The sequence below is a fragment of the Pseudorasbora parva genome, chromosome 6 (genome assembly GCF_024679245.1).
Source record: "Pseudorasbora parva isolate DD20220531a chromosome 6, ASM2467924v1, whole genome shotgun sequence".
NCBI lineage: Eukaryota > Metazoa > Chordata > Actinopteri > Cypriniformes > Gobionidae > Pseudorasbora > Pseudorasbora parva.
This window is the reverse complement of record NC_090177.1, coordinates 11672949-11695232: the sequence shown is the minus strand read 5'-3', so window position 1 is coordinate 11695232 and position 22284 is coordinate 11672949. Positions and strand designations below refer to the sequence as shown.

The 22284-nt window shown below is 39.9% G+C and overlaps 1 protein-coding gene across 3 annotated transcripts in view; it reads left to right on the top strand.

The window, feature by feature from the left end:
• kcng1 (potassium voltage-gated channel, subfamily G, member 1) overlaps window positions 1–22024 on the top strand; it is a 103027-nt gene extending 81003 nt beyond the window's left edge. For all 3 annotated transcript variants that reach the window (XM_067445630.1, XM_067445628.1, XM_067445629.1), the window contains 2 exons: window positions 13657–14516; window positions 21204–22024. In XM_067445630.1, the coding sequence (XP_067301731.1) occupies window positions 13728–14516; window positions 21204–21983 (1569 nt within the window). In that variant the 5' untranslated portion in view covers window positions 13657–13727 and the 3' untranslated portion in view covers window positions 21984–22024. The remainder of the gene's footprint in view (window positions 1–13656; window positions 14517–21203) is intronic.
• Window positions 22025–22284: the final 260 nt, after the last annotated feature.

Sequence of the window (22284 nt, the reverse complement as noted above, 5' to 3'; positions counted from 1 at the left end):
CACGAAAAAAGTACGTTGCATGAATGTGTGTAGTATGAATGTAATCTGGATGTACTACATTGTCATTATGATGTGATGTGCCAGCACCAGTTGCGTTGCTTCTGTGTCATTCATAAATCGTCTCGCTTGGCCTCGTGGGATAGTAAAGTGTCCATCGTATGTGCACCGGAAGAAATGGGTCATCCTGGTATTTTTTTGCAGACTCTTTTATGGGTACTGTAAATTTCATGTACGAAATTTGTCTCGTACTGTTTATCGACCTACTATAGTAGATAAGTAAGCAGCCATTGACACGTAGTTCGGTGTCAATATGGCAAAGAGAGTCACAGTCGCAGAATCAGCTTGGTGCCATGCCATCAGATTTGTAGATGTGTAGATGTTGTAGAACAGTTTTGGGTCAATCAAAACTATTTTGATCATTTTTTGCCGGCATGTAGATGATCCAAGCTATTTTAAAAAAGCAGGTTTTCAACACACACAAAAAAAAAGACATTGGGACGATTATAGGATAATTGGTATCATTGTTCTCGGTATGACTCAAGGAATCTATATAACAATTTGGAGCAGATGTCACAGTTGCGTCGCTTGCAGCTGTGCACGTATTGTGATGGCAGAAAAACAGTGGTAACAAGTAGAGGAAATGGGCAGAATCTATGGACTAAGAGAAAAAATATCTTGTGCTTTTACCCAAAGCGACTTACATTGCATCAAAAGGCATATTTTATGAAGTTCAAGTGCTTAAACGGGGCCTTTTATGCTTGTTTACTTTTTCAACTGTAGTTAGTTTGTAATATTGCGGCAAGGTTACAAAGTCCATTTCAAGGGGAGATATTTTATTTAATAGAATCCACTTTTCAAGAACTACACTATGGCTCGTTTGGACTGAAATGCCTTTATAAGAAGCATTACAAGATGTGTGGAGATGTTCTCAATGATGACCATTTACCTATCTCTGGGTCCAATCAACAGAAAAAGACCTGCTCTACAATTAAAAGGTAATTTTTTTTTTTGCAAATGCGTGGTGTGTTGACTTTAAAGTTGTAGATAACAGGAAGGTTGTAGATTTGAATCTTGAGTGACTTGTATTAAAAGGGCCCTATCATACACCCGGCGCACTGCGAGGGCATGTGTGATGCAAGAGTTTTTTGATAGTTTCAGGCCGACGCATTTATCATGTTCATATCCAGCGCCGCTTTGTTTAAATAGCAATCGCTTTGATGCATCGCAATGCAGACAAGGACGATTCGGTATCGGTCCAGTAATAAATCATAACCGATTATAATGTTACTGACGTCACTTATAATGTTATTTGTCACGTCCGTGCTTTGTCGCGGTAGCATACAATGGCAGAGGCGAGAGATGCGAGTGCAAGGCAAGGCAAGGCAAGTTTATTTATATAGCACATTTCATACACAATGGCAATTCAAAGTGCTTTACATAGAAAGGAATTAAAATAGGGATAAAAAATGCATAAGAAAAAGAATACAATGTAAAGAAAATTAAAAATAATAAAATGATGATAACCAAAGAAATGAGCAGGTAAACTAAAACAGTTATAAAAAGAATTTAAAAAATGACGCATAGATAAGGTGCAATAAGTGGGCCACACAGTGGCTCAGAGCTCATTCAGTAAATGCACAGCTAAACAGATGTGTTTTGAGTCTGGATTTGAATGTGGCTACTGTTGGAGCACATCTGATCTGTTCAGGAAGCTGGTTCCAACTACGGCTGCCATAATAGCTAAAAGCAGACTCTCCTTGGTTTGAGTGAACTCTTGGTATTTCTAAATGACTTGATCCTGCTGATCTGAGTGATCTGTTGGGTTTGTATTTAATCAGCATATCTGCAATGTATTTAGGTCCTAGGTCATTGAGTGATTTATAAACAAGTAGTAGAACTTTAAAATCGATCCTAGATGTAACTGGAAGCCAGTGTAAAGACCTGAGGACTGGTGTGATATGGTCATATTTTCTGGTTCTGCTCAGAATCCTGGCAGCAGTGTTCTGTATGAGCTGCAGCGGTCTTATGGTCTTTTTGGGAAGGCCGGTGAGAAGGCCATTACAATAGTCCACCCTACTGGTGATGAAAGCATGAACCAGTTTCTCTAAGTCTTGCCTGGAAACAAATCATCTAATTCTTGCAACATTTTTCAGATGATAGTATGCTGATTTAGTTATTGCTTTGACATGACTACTGAAACTCAGGTCTGACTCCAAAATCACACCAAGATTCCTGACTTGATTTTTTGTTATCAGACCTTTAGCCTCAAGATATGCGTTCACCTTGAGAATTTCATCTTTGTTTCCAAATGTAGTGATTTCAGTTTTGTCTTTGTTTAACTGTAGATAGTTTTGGCACATCCAGTTGTTAACTTCATCAATGCATTTGCACAGGGAGTCAATGGGGCTGTAGTCATTAGGTGATAGTGCTAAGTAGAGCTGGGTGTTGTCAGCATAGCTGTGGTAAGCAATATTGTTCTTTTTCATTATTTGGCTCAGTGGCAGCATATACAGGTTAAACAGGAGTGGTGCTAGAATTGACCCTTGTGGGACTCCGCATGTCATGGATGTCCACTCAGACTTATGGTCACCTATACTCACATAATAACCTCTCCCTATTCAGTATGATCTGAACCATCTGAGGACCATCCCAGAAAGCCCGACCCAGTTTTCCAGCCTTTCAAGAAGTATGTTGTGGTCAACAGTATCGAATGCAGCATCCAGTTGTACCAGAATTGATGTTTTGCCTGTATCAGTATTTAAGCAAATATCATTTATAATCTTTATGAGCGCTGTCTCTGTGCTGTGATGCGTTCGGAAACCAGATTGAAAATTGTCAAAGAATCCGTTTGAGTTTAAGAATTTGTTTAGTTGATTGAAAACAACTTTTTCAATGATTTTGCTTATGAAGGGGAGATTTGAGATCGGTCTGTAGTTGCTCAGTATGGAGTTATCCAGATTTCTCTTTTTCAGAAGAGGCTTAACTATTGCAGTTTTAAGGGCGATTGGAAAAGTCCCATAGAGAAGTGAGGAGTTCACCACTTCTAGGAGATGTGCTTCCAAACAGTTAAACACACTTTTGAAAAAAGAAGAGGGGAGTGCGTCAAGGGCGCAGGTTGATGTTTTAAGATGCTGTACTGTGTCTTCTAAAATTTTACAGTCAATTGTTTCGAAATCAGACATAGTCATTTTCTGAGGTTTTGGTCTGATCTGTCTGACCCCAGAGCAACTCAAGGATGTGCTGATTGCCTTTCTGATATTTTTGATTTTCACTGAGAAGAAGGAAGCAAACTCGCTGCATTTGCTGTCTGAGAGCATTTCTCTGGGAATGTGACTCAGGGGGTTTGTTAGTCTGTCTACAATAGCAAAAAGAGTGCGCGTGTTGTTTATGTGTTTGTTTATAATATTTGAGAAGAAGGTCTGTCTAGCTTTGCCTAGTTCACTATACATATAAGAATAAACCATTTAAAATGCTTTGAACAATCATACTACTAAAACTAAATATGATCTGGTGATTTAAATGATGTTTTCGCTTTCACTAAGGAGTGCTTATTGAAAGGGGTCATATAATGCCATTTTTGTACAAGTTAATATGATTATTTAACTTGATGAAAAACAGCTCTGTTTTCAGCAAGCCGTTTCTGTGCATGTGCCTTTTATGCTAATGAGCTTTGCTCACTCCGCCCCTCTGTTCTGTGGGGGCTTTGAGTGTGATGCGTTGCTTAGACAACAGGAGAAAGTTTGACAACACGAGTCTCTCAGGACACATCTGTGCAAGTTCAACCGTATCAATTCGATATATCAGATATATCAACATCAAAATGACTGCTGTGTTCATTATTACACACAAGAACAGAACACCACAATCGCTTAGACGCCATTCTTCTCCAGTGTATCCACAATGGCGGACGACAGCTTGAGCTCGCTCGGGTCTGAGCCGAAAGGCTGCTGTCAATCAACAGTCGTGGGATGGGTGTCCGATCGTGTGACGTCACACATCGAACCGCTTGATTTCAGACAGTTGAAAACATATAAGGAGGTTAAAAAAAAACACTTGATGGATTTTTTTATCATTATAGGATGGTTGTGTACAGGCACTACCAACGCACATTGCTGTATAATCAACTTGTAAAAGTGCATGTACCATTATATGACCCCTTTAAATGATGTTTCTTAAAAAACTAAGTTCGGGAGAAGCACGTTCAAATGATCTACCCAATCATGATGTCATTCCAACCAGCTGTCAACAATCAGTAATCAACATGTCTACCAATCAGCTCAAGTGGAGGATCACATAATATCCCAGTCAACTCACCAATGTTCCTTGACAAAGTTTGCAGCATCCCTCCACCACCCCTTCTACCTCACACGCACCTGGTTAACTTTCCTAACCAGAGATACGGGGGAGTACTCTGGGTTCGGGCCAAATACCGAGCTCGGAGCCCTCTCCTCGGACGGCATGCCAAATACGCATACCATTTATTCTATCTGAATTATTTGTAAGTGTGAACTCGTGAAATGTTGTTTGTGCTTTGACTTTGTGGAGCGCCATCCAGGAACCGCGTGCGCTTCAGATGATCAATGCAATCCATTACCGTTTTAATCGCAAGAAAGCGTGTCAAAATGACCTCTCTCAAACTGTAAATGTTTAGCTCATCCAGTAATTTGAATTCTGCATTTACTCACTTGTTGTCATACTCATATAATCATGTTGTTTTCGCGCATCACACAACCTTCTGAAAGTCTGTGTTTACTACAGTATATGCGTCGTAGTAAATCTGTTTATCATAAGCCATCGTGTCTCTTCAGAGGACTTAGATTTGGATTAGACACTCGATTATTTATTTTTACGATGCTTTTATGACTTTTTTTTGGGTATCTTTTAAGTTCATTCAAAAATTGATTTTCGTTGAGCAGGTAAAATTAAGGTTCAGTTCATATAGCTGACTGACATAATTGTATACATGAGGATGCCGTTAAAACGTCAATGCATCGTGATATCAAATCGAACCTATGACATGATAATGGTAATCGAACCGAGCCGTGAGACCAGTGTAGGTTCACACCCCTACCATCTGTTTACCCATGGGTGTGCTGGGCTGAAAACCAGGTGTGTTCAGGCGCAGTGTTGACGTGTTGCTATTTTGAGGAACTGAAAACGACTGCTGTATTTTTTGTGTTATTTAAAGGGCGCGTTAGTAATATAGTGAACAACGCTTGTACACTCTGCTTCCTATACACACAGGGACGCACAGTGGCACACTCTATTTTTTATAATAAGAGGACACTGCAGTTTTGTCTTCTGAGGCTTTAAATGCTCAAGCTTGTTAATGTAGGATGGATTTGATTGGCCGTCAGTGTTTTTATTGTTCATCACCTGGAAAAAAAATCATTCTGAAAGTCATTCTAGCAATATCTTTTCTCTGTGCCATTGTCATTATATGTGTGATGTGGACTCTGATGTTCTTTTACATCTCAGAAAGATCTTTAGAACTATACCTTTATCGTTATCTTTGTAGTTATCGTCCTTGGCATCAGTGGCACCTCAGAGAACATTCAAAAGTAATGTTCCCATAATTGGTGCAAAATGATAAAAAAAGAGAAAACATTTACTTAATTTATAATTTTTAAACACTTTAAAATGGATATATGTTGAATGTTCTGAGAACATAAGGTAACTTAACTGGAACGTTAGCAGAACATACATTTTTTGTTAGCTAGGATGGTGTGTGTTAGCGGAGAGCGAGCAGAAGTCATAAAGATGTAGCACTCCAGGATGCAGTCTGGACCCCTTAGACGATGGATGGGTGGGTGAGAGCATGAGATGCGTGGGAGGGGGTGGGGCGTCGTTTGCCAAGCGTCTCACCAGGCAACCGTGGAGGATGGTTGTACCATTACGCAAAAAATGTATCTTCCTGCATCATAATAGGCGAGCACTGTGGGTATTACAGCTACAAAAATAGATAGTTTAGTGATATATGATGAACATAATGGAAATGATGCACAAAATTGACATCAGTACTTTACCAGCTGTTCAGGACAGTTTGGGTGAACAGCTGGTAAATTGGCAGTCAAGGCAGTTGATGAATTTAATCTAAATCTCTTTATTTGTGTGTTTATCTTAAAGGTGCAGTGTGTAATATATATCTATTGACAGAAATTAAGTCACGATTTTGTGACACCATGTTTCTAAACGGACAAACTGCTCTACAGAGCTCTAGATTTCACATGATAACATTCTTGTCCTGTGTCAGCCACTAGATACCAAAATTTACACAGTGCAACTTTAAAAGTAGATGAAAAACATGAAGGGCCCTATTTGCATGGTCCAAAAGGGTTGTACATATTCTCATATTGAGCCATGTGTTTTAACGTACAATAAACCAATCAGAGTCTCATCTCCTATTGCCTTTGAAGGCGTCATGGCGGATTCGCTATTTACATGGCGGACAGATGGGCCCTAGTGCATTTGCTATTTAAACACCAATGCCGCTGGACCATAGACTGTAAAAAAAAAAGATGGATTACCCACCTTCACTTTCTTCCGTTGACGTAAGTGAAGCCGCCGGTGTTCAAATATGGAGCCGACATCTTGGGTTTCGAGTCTGCACAGTAGTGAGCCACGATATCAAGGTTATTATAATAATAATAATAATTTTTATTTAAATGCACCAATACTACCATTTAAAAGTTTGGGGTTGGTAAGATTTTTAAAACTTTATTTTAAAAGAAGTATCAAAAAGCTCTAAATAAATGCAGTCCATTTAATAGTTTGAACTGACAATGAGTCAAATTTCTAAAATAAGCTAAGCACTTATTATAAAAATAAAAAGTGCATTAAAATAAGTGCAATGTTCGCTTTTATGTTTTATATTTGATTTGATATGACCAGCTAAATCATCAAATATACTGTATATCATGAATTTTAATATATTGGCCAGCCCTACTGTTCGGTTGTGTGAATTATATGTTTTGATGTGTTTAACAGAACGGAGAGACTGTTATATTGTGTGCAAATTTGCACCAGAGAAAAAGATTTGGCTTCTATTATGTTTGACATGCTAATAAGTATCAGCCACAGATAATTCAATAAGCCTCATACAAATCAGCCAGGAGACATTTCCCATGTTATCCATCACTTTGACGAGATACAGCACCGACATTCTAGTTATTGCTCAGCCATTAAGCTTGTGCGCACTCACACATATGGAGAAAAAAATAAACTTGAACTAGAATTGCTTATACATTTATTTAGACCCTGGAGAATAACAAACATTTGCAGATTTGCCCTAAATGGTTCACAGATCATGCAAGTAATAGCGGCAGTAAGATTTTCTCTCTGGCTGATCATGCTTTGCCTGTTTTTTATATATCAGAAGCAGCGTGGAGGCTGTTGCCATTCAATTTTGCAAGACTGCGCTGAGTGTATTAAACACACAAGCAATTTTCCCATTGAGTAATTTTCTCCGGCTGTCACAGTATGATTATTCTTGCCTTTCAACAGTCACCAAGTCTAACAATGTAAACAAGCGATGTCTGTAATATTCCTGTGCTCTGCATACTAAATATCCCATTACCAGACCTCTTATTCTACTCAAGTAGCTCAAGTTATCTTATTCAAATTGCACTTTAATATATTGCGTGTGTTGTGGTGTCAAGATAATCTCACCTTGCCTTAACAATTTCAGAGCTTCTTGGGCGTTCTGCTCTAAATATCTCCTTTTGCATGAGTGTGAGTAAATGATGACAGAATTTTAATTTTGGGGGAAACTGTTCTTTGAAAGCAAAGGTTTGAGATCTTCAGAGCTCAGTTTTCTGCTTGATGAAGGTTAGCAGTGTTAGGTTTGGAAAGTGTGCTCAGCATGTTACTGGCAGAATCACAGTCCTGTGACTCAGAGGCAATCTGGAGAAAAAGCCCTGGAGCAAAGCTGTGATCTCGCTGCGTCAGAGAGAAGTATACGCTTGAAACTCACTGTTACCAGTGCTGCAGTTCAAAGGGTCGCTCTTTTCTCGCATACTCTTTCATTCTGTCCATCCGTGGTTCCTTAAAAGGAATAGTTCACCAAACAGAAAACTGTCATCATTTACTCATCCGCTTGTTGTTCCAAACCCGTTGATTTTCTTGGATGAGTATTGGGAATAACACTTTAAACAATGAAATTCTGAGACCATGAACATACATTAAAGAAGTATATGACGCACATGCTTTATTCCAAGTCCTCTGAGGTAATACAATAATTGAAATTGAAGTCATTAGAAAGTATAGTCACCAAAAATCATAGATTTTCAAACATAGCATATCAAGAATCATTGTCAATAAAATATATTACCTGTCTCATAACCAACAAAACTACTGTATTGCTTCTGAACACTTAGAATATGATGCAAAAGTCATATGGACTATTTCTATGGTACTGTTATGACAAGGCTGTGCACCATTCAGAATTGAATTGAGAAAACCTTTTAAATCTCAAATTAAAATACTGAATTTGAAATTAATTTGAATTGAGGTACCAACAGTAAGAAGAATAGCAATTCACTGCAAAAAAAGGATGTTCTTCCTGAGTATTTTTATCTTTTTTCCAGTACAAATATCTAAACTACTCTCTTAAATCAAAGTATAGTTGCTTGAGCAACAAAATTAGATATTGCTTGGTTTCTTAAAAAAAACAGATTTACTAACAACTTGTGCCAGCGCAAACCCTATTTTGGGGTTTTATTATGGAAATGATCCGGCTGCATCTGTGTGCTTTAAATTGAGCGTTGTCAGTAGATCACGCGCTGAACTTTTCACTCCTATCTGCACTTTTTTAGAATGCGTTCTCACACTAATTTGCCCTGTTTAGTAAATCTAGCCCTTTCTGCTTAAAACAAGAAGAAAAAAAATCTGAACGATTTAATGTAAAAAAAAAAATGTTATGAGATATTTGTTTGTTTTTTTTGTCTTGAAAATAAGACAAAAATGTTAAATTTGAATGCAAAGTAGAATGAACTGAAATGTACAGAAATTCAGATCAAACATATCATGATTTAAGTGACAGCGACCTGGATGCATCAGTGAACGGTGAGAAGAATAGCATGATAACTTTATTATGTCTGTTCTGTCTGAATCATCTCAGGGAGCTTTTATGTATTTATGTATGTCGCTTTTATTTAGCGTGTTTTAGTGAGGATCTGAACCTTTTGGAAAATGCTGGTGTGGATGAAGTATATTTTTAAATGAAAAAGTTGATTTCAAATCTATCTGAATTAACGTAAATGTAGCCTATGTTGTACTATTTTATTGTATAATGTGAATGGATGAATGAATGAATGAATGAATGAATGAATGAATGAATGAATGAATGAATGAATGAATGAATGAATGAATGAATGAATGAATGAATGAATGGACATTTGTATAGCACTTTCATATGTACTACTGTACACCCTCTCCTCAACCACCATAAGTTTGCAGCATCCACTTGGATGATCCGACGGCAGCCACTGTACAACAGTGCCAGTGCGCTCCCCACACACCAGCGAGAGGTGGAGAGGAGAGAGGGTGATAGAGCCAGTTCAGTGAATGGGGATTATTAGGAGGCCATGATTGGTAAGGGCCAATCGAGGGAATTTGGCCAGGACACCGGGGTTACACCCCTACTCTTTATGAGAAGTGCCATAGGATTTTGAATGACCACAGAGAGTCAGGACCTCGGTTTAACGTCTCATCCGAAGGACGGGGCTCTTTGACAGTACAGTGTCCCCATCACTATACTGGAGTGTTAGGACCATAGACTGTAAAAAAAATATGGATGGTGTGTCCGTGACGTCACCCATAGGATTGCAATGAGCTGTTCTGAAACTAAAAGGCGAGCTGGGCATTGCCATCTTGCGAGCGAGTCATCGCATGTCACTCCCGGATAACAGAAAATGGGCAAAAAGGCGGGATGTGGGCGGAGCTTATGTGACGCAATGACTATAGATGGCAGATAGATGGCTATCCACCTGTCACTCAAAGTAACCACGCCCTTAATTATGCAGAACTTTAAGGCTTTATGTAACATAAACGAATGAGTTATAAAAAAATTCACCCCCCTCACAGTTGTCATGAAGGTCAAAAATTACTGTATAGGCAAAAACACAATTTGTACGAGGCTGTAAACATGTTTTTTTTTTTGCTGTAAAGTTGGGAATTTTAACATGGGGCTCAATGAGATTCTGCTCCCTTCTGGAGCCTGTCCCTAGTGGCCAGTTGAGGAATTGCAGTTTACATTACTTCTGTATTGGCTTCAAGAGAGATCGCAGGAGGTTGCCGCTTTGTTAGGACCCACATAAACCACAGGGTGAGCACCCCCTGCTGTGATTTTCTTTCTCAATTTCATTCTCCCAGTGTAACTGCATGGGAGAGAAAATCAGGGCGATTCACTCTCAAAGAGGCCACTTGTTTGTGATTTGTGTCAGGATTAATAGATCCAGAGAACTGGGGCCTTCATGGATCAGACTTGTTTGTTCAGCACATCCCACAGTGGTGGTGGCCTCTTTGAGCAGGATAATGCGTCCTGCCACAAAGTAAAAATGGTTCAGGAATGGTTTGAGGAGCACAACAATGAGTTTGAGGTGTTGACTTGGCCTCCAAATTCCCCAGATCTCAATACAGTCGAGTACGTTTAAATGGTGTACGTGGTCTGCAACAATGCTTAGGTAGGTGGTACCTGTCAAATCAACATCCACATGGATGGCAGAACCCAAGGTTTTCAAGTGGAACATTGCCCAAAACATCACACTGCGTCCGCTGGCTTGCCTTCTTCCCATAGTGCATCCTGGTGCCATGTGTTGCCTAGGTAAGCAACACACACCCACCCGGCCATCCACATGATGCAAAAGAAAACGTGATTCATCAGACCAGGCCACCTTCTTCCCTTGCTCCATGGTCCAGTTCTGATGCTCACTGTTGGCACATTCGGTGGTGGACAGGGGTCAGCATGGGCACCCTGACATCACAATTTGGCCCTTGTCAAACTCGCTCAAATCCTTACACTTGCCCATTTTTCCTGTTTCCAACACATCAACTTTGAGGACAAAATGTTCACTTGCTGCCTAATATATCCCACCCACTAACAGGTGCCGTGATGAAGAGATAATCAGTGTTATTCACTTCACCTGTAAGTGGTCATAATGTTATGCTTGATCGGTGTATACAAAAATCACTGCAATAAACGGGAGACCTTTTTTATGGTGTTCAATTTTTGAGCTAGCCACAATATGCTTTACTTTTATGGAAAACTTTTTCTTTTTTTCCAGTTTCGTTTTACACAAAAAGAGTCATGAGAATTTTTCATTTTGGTGTGCACTATATTTTAATACCACTTTTCAGATGTTTTTTTTTTTTGTTGTTGTCTATTCTTTGGAAACGGGCAAATTTTTTCATCAGCTTAAAAAGCCACCAGTCGCCATTTTCCAAAGACGTATGTTCCTCTTCCCAACCTCTTCTTCCTGTCACTGTGTGGAATTTGTTGACCTCTTTCTCTCATCCACTTATTCTCATTTCACTCCTCCTTTGACACTCAACCCTCCTAAAGATAAAGGCCGGCATGAGAGGAAGATAAAGCCAGTAAAGGGAGCGGACACTCTTCAGCAGCCCAGCGGTTGGCACACGATTAATTTGACAGGTCGGAAACAAAAGGCCAAGCATAATCATTATCTCGTGGCGACTGACAGTGCAGGTGCTTAATAAGCATGCAGTGACGCACTCGCTTCCTGATTTTAGCAATCCGAAGGCTCCCATCTTGGCCGGTGATTGGTGCCTGAACACACAGGGCCGCAGACACTAATTTGTAACTTGTGAACCCATTACAGCTTAATCATGGTAATTAATTTAATTAGTTTGGACACTGGCCATGGAGGGTATGAAGCATCTGGGAGCAGTGTTGTGTGCCATTCGGAATTGAATTGAGAGTGACTTTTCAATTCCATTTGAATTCCTGAATTTGAATCGGGTAGCAGACAGGACACAAAAATGTAAGCATTAAAGATGATGGATGGATGGGTGGATAGATGGATGGATGGATGGGTGGGTGGACGATGGATTGATTGCGGATGGAGAGACAAATATATTAGTTTTATCATTTGGATTCACATTGCGGCATTGCAAGAAAGGTGTCGAAGGTTCATAATACTCCACTTGTTGTGTAGGTGAACATTTGAGATGAGTTCGAAAAAGAGGTGTTGGAAGCACTTGAGTTATTCATTTTCACACTCTTAGTTGGATGGGGAGACTTCCTGTTGCGGGCTATCACAGGCTAGGTTGTTGCGTGCCAAGTCATTTTGTTAACTTGTTTCGCCAGGGTTCATTCATCAGCAGGGCCCACGCAACAAGTCAGAACATAAAGCATCTTATCTGAAGGGTCCAGATGCTCCTGAAAACAGCAGATGAAAGTGATGCAGATAAGGCCCTTTAGGGTGAAAATCAAGAAATGCAAACGATTGGTCAAAAGTTTGAAGGTATTAGCATGAAAACAGCTGAAATAGCATCAGGTTTTCTAAAAACTCTTGAACTCCATAACAGTCTTGTCCCTCATTTTGAACAAATGTGTGCATTGGAGACACCCAATCAAATCAGGGGAATTGACGACTGCACTCTTGAGTATTCCCCAAAAAGTAAACAGCAGGATTATTGATTAGAAAAACCCGGAAGGTTTGTGTCCATTAGAAAGTACTTTTTAGTGCATTACAGAGGAAGAGGGACACGAGTGATGTCATCAGCCCAGCCGATCATCTCACGGGCAACCACTTATTGTAATAGCATTCTCGTTACCTCTTCCGGATAGGTTTTTCATTTTAGTGCCTAAGTTCATTAATCTCTTTGAAAGTGTCCTAAAATGTTTTTTTTTGTTGGTATGATGTGCCACAAACATTTTATCGTATAGCCCGTTTTAAAAGAAATATTCTGGGTTAAGTACTGTACGCTTCATCGACAGCACTGATGTGGCATATGTGGCATAATGATGATTACCAGAAATAAAACTTTTTTTCTTTAAAATGTATAACTATTATTAAAACTGCTTAATAACCTTTTCTGTGTAAAATTATGTCCACTTTTACAACTTATAAATTATTGTTCAACACATTTTTGCTTGGCTGGTATATCCGATAGATAGATAGATAGATAGATAGATAGATAGATAGACAGACAGACAGACAGACAGACAGACAGACACACACACAGACAGACACACAGACAGACACACAGACAGACAGACAGACAGACAGACAGACAGACAGACAGACAGACACACAGACAGACAGGACAGACAGACAGACAGACAGACACAGAGACAGACAGACAGACAGACAGACAGACAGACAGACAGACAGACAGACAGACAGACAGACAGACAGATAGATAGATAGATAGATAGATAGATAGATAGATAGATAGATAGATAGATAGATAGATAGATAGATAGATAGATAGATAGATGGATGGATGGATGGATGGATGGATGGATGGATGGATGGATGGATGGATGGATGGATGGATGGATGGATGGATGGATAGATAGATAGATAGATGTCACTCAGATGTCAAGTGTTTATAGTGACCATAAAATTGCACTAGCATTCTAAATCATAAAGCTTTGATCACTAACCTGACGTTCCCCTTCTCACTGAGCAGGTCACTCTTTGAGAGGAAGCGCTGGACTACAGGCATGTGACAGCCGCTGAGGTGGAGGTGGCCGATGAAAGATGACTTTACTGGCAGGGGATGGTTCGGATTACGACTACAGCGCTTTAAGTTGCACCTCGGACACCTCTCTGAACGCTCCGCCCATCCAGGAGAAAGAGGCCCTAAAGGGCGTTTATTATAAACGAGCGCAACGACTACCTCCGTCCGACCCCAACATCACCGATGTGCTCCATCCCGACGACAACGGAAACCTGCCGTCCTGTGGCCAGCGGCTGCATGTCATCATTAACGTGGGCGGCCTCCGGTACCAGCTTCCCTGGACCACGCTGGACGACTTCCCCCTCTCGCGCCTGGGCCAGTTGCGTCTGTGCAGCAGTTTCGACGAGATCATGCGGGTGTGCGACGACTACGACGTGGTCCACAACGAGTTCTTCTTCGACCGCAGCCCCTGCGCCTTCCGGACCATCCTCACCTTCCTGCGCGCCGGGAAGCTGCGCTCTCTGCGCGAGATGTGCGCACTGTCGTTCCAAGAAGAGCTCCTCTACTGGGGCGTCCCGGAGGAAAGCTTGGAATGGTGCTGTCGGCGACGCCTCCTGCAGCGCGTGGAAGAGTGTGATGAGCTAGAGCGGGAGGAGGAGGACGAGGTCGATGAGGATGACACCGAAAGCGGTTTGGCCGGGGAGTCTCGTCTTGGCCACTGCATGGAAAAACTAAGAGACATGGTTGAGAAGCCTCACTCTGGCCTGCCGGGGAAGATTTTCGCCTGCCTGTCGGTCCTGTTTGTCACGATAACAGCCATCAACCTCTCCATAAGCACCATGCCTGCTATGAGAGAGGAGGAGGAGAGTGTAAGTATCTAATACCCTTCAAAAGTTTGGGATTTATTTGAAAAAAACTATTATTTATTGAATTTAACTCTTATTCAGCAAGGATGCGTTCAATTGTCAGCAAAGACTTTACAAAAGATTTCTATTTCAAATAAATGTTGTTCTTTGGAACTTTCTATTAGAATCCTGAAAAAAATATATCATGGCTTCTACAAAAATATGAAGCAGCACAGCTGTTTTCAACATTGATAATCTTAAATATCTCTTGAGCATTAAATCATATTAGAATGATTTCTGAAGGGTCATGTGACACTTAAGACTGGAGGAATAACGCTGAAAAAAATCAGCTTTGATAACAGGAATAAATTACATTTTACAATATATTCAAATAAAAAAACTGTTCTTTTAAATGTTAATAATGTTTTACACTACTGGCTAAGTAAAAAAAACATTCATTATAAATATTGCAAGTTAATTTTAACATCAAATCATGTGATGACATCTATAACAAAAAAACATTAACTTTGAGATTTGCTAAAAATTACATTTAATGATGCTATTAAATTATTCATTTTTAAAGAATAACTTTGTTACCATTAGTAGACGTATAATATAAATGTAAAAATAAGGGAAAATAGCATGCATCATGCACAATTAAATGTCCAATGACAACTGATTCTGATCAATAAAAAAAACTCTAATATTGACCAGTAACTGATAAGGTAGTGATATTATAGTGCATCCCTAAAAATACTTGAATTCAGGTTTGCTGCCAGCAGATGATCTAGCTTCCTGTAGTCGAATCTCAAACACATAAAAACGAGCTAATTGAGGTCTTTACGTTCACTTGAAAATTACAGCCAGGTGTCTCAGAACTCAAGGAGCAAGATCGAGCACTTACTTAAATTCATCAAGCTCCAAGACCCGTTCACAATCGTTCTGCTCAACCAGAGGAAATCTGCTTCAGCTACAGGAGAGGTCATCTTTTTCCAGAAATCATTTGTAGCGATTCGACTGAGTCGCACATTAAACCAGCTCTTTCTCTAATTGAATTAAGACACCCATTGTCTCTGCTCACATCAGTCACTGGAATAATTAAAATGGCTGCCCCTGGAACAGAGAAAAACAGAGCATAGAAAATTCAATTACGCTTTAAAACAACATAGCACCAGCATGATAGTCTCCTTCCATTTTCATAAATTATGTCCTTTGTGTATGTCACAGGCTATTTATGGTAATCTACTGTGAGGAAACAAGACTCTTTAGGAATTTTCTGAACTGACAAATCCAAATTATATTGTTACATTTATTAATAATCTATTGTTACATCTTGGTGACATTTTGACCAGTGGTTTTAATTGTATCTTCATAATAATAATATAAAGCAATAAACCCCAAGAAGCTGTGCTTTACAGTGAATTTATAACAGCTAAAGGGGCGTTGTTAGGCACGCCGCGGAGCTGTTATAAATTCACTGTAAACCATGGCTTCAAGGGGCTTATTGCTTTTATAAAATGTATTGTTACCACACAATACAAATATTAAAGCTAAAATATATGTATCAATGCAACTTTCATGAAGTAAAATCAACAAAAGTCTTTCTTCCGCCGGAAAAAAAATAGTCCCTGAACGTGAACAGCAAATGCTGATATATAAATGTTCTCCATTCTGATCAGTGTCCGCAGAAGTTACATTATAACACTATTAGATCGCAGCAAAGACTGTCTTAATGAGCGACTCATTCAATAGCAAAGACTTAACCTATTGAAAGGACTGAAACTTGTTGCGTGAACACGGGAACATGAAGCAACTGACAATGAGCGCAGTTACGCCGGCTTCACACTGCACGCGTAAGCAGGGCGTAGGCAGCGCCGAAGCAGCGCGTGTGTAAAGCAGTAGCAGCGCGCGCACTTTTTGCTTTCACACAGGCAGCGTTTGTCGCGCGCAGTTGTGTACAGAGTACTCTCTTTAATGTATTTGAAATGGAAATAAAGCAAAGATTTATCATGAAGCTAATTTTATTTAAAAAAATCGTTTCACTTGTTTCTGATGTTTTTTTATGTTTTTGATAGAAGAAAGGCCATCGCACTATATGTCCATGAAAAGCACACTGGTAAAAAGAGAAACTTCAGGAAATTGTCTTGAAATATTGGATAGGCATCAAATTTACATGCATTGCCCATCATAAACCTCTTAAAAATAATTCATAAATAACTGTTATAACTAAGAGGAAACTTCTTAATGATATATTGTAGTAGCCTAGAAATCTAGACGCACCCTAGCGGCAGCAAATTTAATTTGCCCGCAAGTGTCGGCTAGGCACTCTCAATTCCTATCTGAGCTGTATTCCTCAGAATCTGGACGGCCCAATCACATCGTGTATAGAGTGGGCGGGCGGGGCCATAATGACGACGGCCGAGTTGCGTTTGCGTGCTTCTAGTAACACAGAAACTGGCGAATGGCGGCGGTCTTTCGAATCAGCTCTGCCCGCGCCTCCGGAAGACTTGGAGTTAAGCTTTCCTCTGAGAAAAGAACAAAGAGCGGCACTGAAGTCATTCTTAAAAAGGGAAGATGTGTTCGGAGTTTAGCCGACCGGATACGGAGAATGTTTAATCAGTCAGCGAGCTCCCCTTCACCGTCGTTGCTCCGGTTGGTGTAGCGCTATCCTATTGCGTGCAGAGGGAGTTTGAAAGACAACCGTTTATCCCGCCCCTCGGATTGAGCTGTCTATGGTGAGTTTCCAGACCAAACATCTTGAGGTGGGTCTGGCTTGTCAGGCTAATATTGTAGGCTAAATGAGCAAATTATCTAAAAACGTTTTTTTTTAAATGACAAAATAACGCACATAATAGTCTATCTACATGTACTACTGTATGTGTGCTATATTAATGTGTGTACATTCTATTACCCTATCCATATTTGGTTGTTCGTTCGTGAGACAACGAAAGATTGTCAAAAACACTTTAAAATGACTTACCATCAGCACCAAGAGCCGCTCACGCTCACCAACTTCCTCCCATACTTTTTCCTTCACTTGCAAGTCTTTATAAAGCAAATTGTGTGGATCAAAGAGAACTGTGTGCTTCTCAATCTTCACGATGAGACAAGGATCATGTTTTTCCAGGTGCACTCTGAAGAACACTGCCTGTGACACCACGTGCTTTTGTTTATCGTTTCTGTTTTTATTCCAGCATATAGTTATAATATATACATATTTTAATTCATATTTAATTTAAGCTAAATTGGCATACATTATTTAAAATTAGTTTTTGTAGTTCAGGCAAAAACTTATGGCAGTGACAGGTTTTTGTGTAGAACTTATAGACTGTAAAAAAATATGGACGTAGTGTCCGTGACGTCACCCATAGGATTCTGATAAGCCGTTCTGAAGCTTAAAGTAGGGGCGAGCTGGGCGTTGCCATCTTGTGAGCGGGTCAACGCGTGTCACTCCCGGATAACAGAAAAAGGCGGGATGTGCGTGGAGCTGAGATGACGCAATAACTATAGACGGTGGAGAAATGGCTATCCACTTGTAACCACGCCCTTAATTATGCAGAACCTTAAGGCTTTATATAAAAAATTCACCCCCCTCAGAGTTGTCATGAAGATCAACATTAGCCTTATAAGCCAAAACCACAATTTGTACGAGGCTGTAAACATGTTTTTTTCTGCTTTAAAGTTGAGAATTTTAACATGGGGCTCAATAAGATTCTGCTCCCTTCTGGAGCCTGTCCCTAGTGGCCAGTTAAGGAATTGCAGTTTACATTACTTCCGTATTGGCTTCAAGAGAGATCGCGGGAGGTTGCCGCTTGGTAGAACTTTTTTTTTGCGTAAGCAGGGCGTAAGCAGCGCATATTTTTTTCGGCGCTCATGTTAACAGATGAGTGTATTCACACCGGCAGCAGAGGCAGCGCAGCGGCGCGTAGCAGGAGCAGAGCAGAAGCGTCAGTGCCGCGATCGTTTCGGCGCCGGCTCTATTTTTGACGCGCTGCTCACGATGAATTAAAGCCACAGTACATTGTTCTGATCAAAATTAACCTGGTTAACATGAAAAATAACACAGTTAACCATTAAATAATTTAGTGAAGTGTTCCGTGTGTTTCTCAGTCACCATATGACATCCGGCACTGAGAGAAAAAAAAGTTCTACACGAAAAAGTCACTGCCATAAGTTTTTGCCTGAACTACAAAACTAATTTTAAATAATGTATGCCAGTTTATCTTAAATTAAATATGTTTCACCCCTAGTGCAGAGTGCAGTAATACAGAGAACCGCTGGGTGAAGCGGTCATAGCCTTAAACACAGCTATTGACCAATCAGAATCAAGAACTGGAACGTTAAAAAAAAAAATCTCGAGAGGGTTATTGTTATTATTAAGTTTTGGTTTGTCTGGCATGGGCTTTATTTTTGAGGGGTGTTTTGCGTTTGGATGCCGGATGCAATAATGCAGGCAAGTGCGGAAGCGCTAAATATAAATACAAGAAATATTTAAATAATGAGGTGTAATTTTCAATGCACTTAGTCATTGGCACCATTTTCACAGTTGAGCTGAATTAATTGACTGTACCACAATCAACACATTTTTCTTATGTGCAAGTGCAAGCCCAGGGTTTAATGAGAACGAATCTGAGGATCGAGGTGAGACTATATATATATATATATATATATATATATATATATTAAAATAAACACTGTAAGATATGAACATTTCATTAATCTCCAGCGACCTCTAATGGTCTACCAGCAGTATTGCAACTGAGAACACGATATTGGCTGGGATCAGAGAATGCTTTTTAAAGGGGTAGTTAACATTCTGACATCATTTACTAACAATAATCCCATTCCAAAGTTGTATAAAAAAAATCCTCACAAAAGAAGATATTTAAATATGTTTTATGATTACAGTATGTATGTTTCAGCTTTTTTTGTCCATACAATATACCAAACACCCCATAACAAATCAAGACGATGATGAATTTAAGTACACTTAATGCAAAACATCAAACTTTTTATTGTCACCGAATACAATACAACAACATTTTGCATGGCGGCCCCACAGAAAAAGCAACAGTAAAATATACTACTATAAACAATTAAATGAAGAACAGGAACATTAAATTACATAAAATTGTTAAAAATATAAAATATTATTTAATAAATATATTATGATAGCATATGTTTTTACATTGCTCCCACTTTAATAAAGGATTTTTTTTGTATGTTATACAAGATTCAACTAATTTTTAAAGTCAGTTTCATGTAAATTAAGTTGCTTTATACTTTTTACAATGTGGAAGTTTTGTTGTTGTTGTTGCTCGCCAGCACTGCGTTTGTTTGATCAAAATACAGTAGACTAATATTGTAAAATATTACTACCATTTAAATTATTACAATAACAATTCAGCATCATTCCTCCAGTCTTCAGTGTCACATGACCTTCAGAAATCATTCTAATATAATGATTTGCTGCTCAAGAAACCGTGATGCAGTTTTTATTCAGGATTCTATGATGATTATGTAGTTCAAAAGAGCAGCATTTATTTGAAATGGTAATCTTATGTAACATTATAATTAACATTACTGTTACTTCTGATCTATGTAATGCATCCATGCTGAATTAAAGTATTGATTTCTTCTTACTGACCCCAAACTCTCGAGTGGCAGTGTGTATGATTTACTCACAGTTGCAAGAAAAAGTATGTGAACCGCTTACAGAATTTTTGAAAATGGGAATAATTTTAACAAAATTAGAGATTGTACAAAATGCGTTATTTATTACTGTCCTGAATAAGATATTTTACATAAACATTTTTTTAACATATAGTCCACATAATAAAAAATATAGCTGATTTTAATATAGCTGATTTTATAAGTTTGTGAACCATTGATTCTTAATACTGTTGTCACGACCTGATGATCCACAGCTTTTTGTGTTTTGTGATGGCTGTTCATGAGTGTCTTATTTGTTCTGAGCGGTTAAACAGGCCAATGTTCTTTAGAAAAATCCTCTAGGTCCTGCACATTCTTCAGTTTTCCACAAACACAACTATTAAAAAAAGGTTCAAACATTCACTGATGCCCCAGAAGGAAACACGACGCATTAGGCGCCGGGGGTGAAAACTTTTGAAACATTTTTCTTATTTTGTTTAAATATTTTTTTAATGTTATTTAGTTCTGCCCTTCAAAAGCAACAGAAGATACTTGCATGTTTCCCGGAAGACATTTGAAGTAAAAATGACCTTGATCTTCAAAAAGTTTTCACCCCCGGCTCTTAATGCGTCATGTTTCCTTCAGGAGCGTCAGTGAATGTTTGAACCTTTTTTTAATAGTTGTGTTTGAGCCCCTCACTCAGCATGACAAGTTGGATCTTAAAATCATTCAATCACTGCTGGAAAGGGTTCAAAAATGCAAAAGATACAAAACACAAAAACAGCCGTGGATCATTCAGGTGCAACTTTTAAAAATTAGCTTTTTTCTCTCTATTAGACTGTATATAAACATCTTTTATGTAAAATATGTTATTCATGACAGTAGCTAAATAAAAAAATTACACATTTTGTATGATCTCTCTTATTTAGTTAAAATGATTCACATTTTCACCGATGCAGCAAGCGGTTCACATGCTTTTTTTGCAACTGTGTATATATGCAAGTTATTTAATAATTCATAATTAATTAGTTAATTTAACTTTCCATTTGTCTGTTTTAGGGGAAATGTTCTAAGATGTGCTACAACATCTTCATAGTCGAGACGGTGTGTGTGGCCTGGTTCTCGCTGGAGTTCACGCTGCGCTTCATCCAAGACCGCAGCAAGCTGGCCTTCCTCCGGCGACCGCTCAACCTGATCGACATCATAGCCATCCTGCCCTACTACATCACGCTGGTGGTGGACAGCACCTCCACGGGGGAGAAGCGCTTGGGCTCGGGCAGCAGTTACCTGGACAAAGTGGGCCTTGTGCTCCGTGTGTTGCGGGCGTTGCGCATCCTCTATGTGATGCGGCTGGCGCGGCACTCGCTCGGACTCCAGACGCTCGGGCTGACGGCGCGCAGGTGCACGCGGGAGTTCGGCCTGCTCCTTCTCTTCCTCTGCGTGGCCATAGCGCTTTACTCCCCGCTCCTCTACCTGATCGAGAACGAGGCGGCGGCCACGCGAGAGTTCAGTAGCATTCCTGCCACGTACTGGTGGGCCGTGATCACAATGACGACGGTGGGTTATGGCGACATGGTGCCGCGGAGCATCCCCGGACAGGTGGTGGCGCTCAGCAGCATCCTCAGTGGGATCCTGCTCATGGCGTTCCCCGTCACCTCCATCTTCCACACGTTCTCGCGCTCCTATGTGGAGCTCAAACAGGAGCAGCAGCGGCTGCTTCAGCGGAGGACTCACTTCCTGCTGCGCAGCCGCATCGCGGGGCTGGGCAGCAACCTGTCGCTGGAGAGCAACGTGCTTTTCCCTAGCGTCTCGTCTGACCACAGAGACAGAGAGGAGTAAAAGTGCAGGACGTGGAATAAAAAGCTTTTTGATATCTTGAATGTTGTTTTGCATATTGTCCATCAACAATCCATTAAAAGACTTCAGTCGTGAATGTTCCAGCAGAACTGACTTCCAAGTTAAAGTGAAACATATCCGAACCATTCTGACCTCGCTAATTAAGGTCTTTTGGATTATTTGAAAATGAATGGCTTGATCTTAATGAATAGGCCCCCCCAAAAAAAGCTAATTCTGTCATCATTTATTCACCTTCATGACGTTACAAACCTTCTTCTGAGGAACACGAGGGGCTGTTGAATGC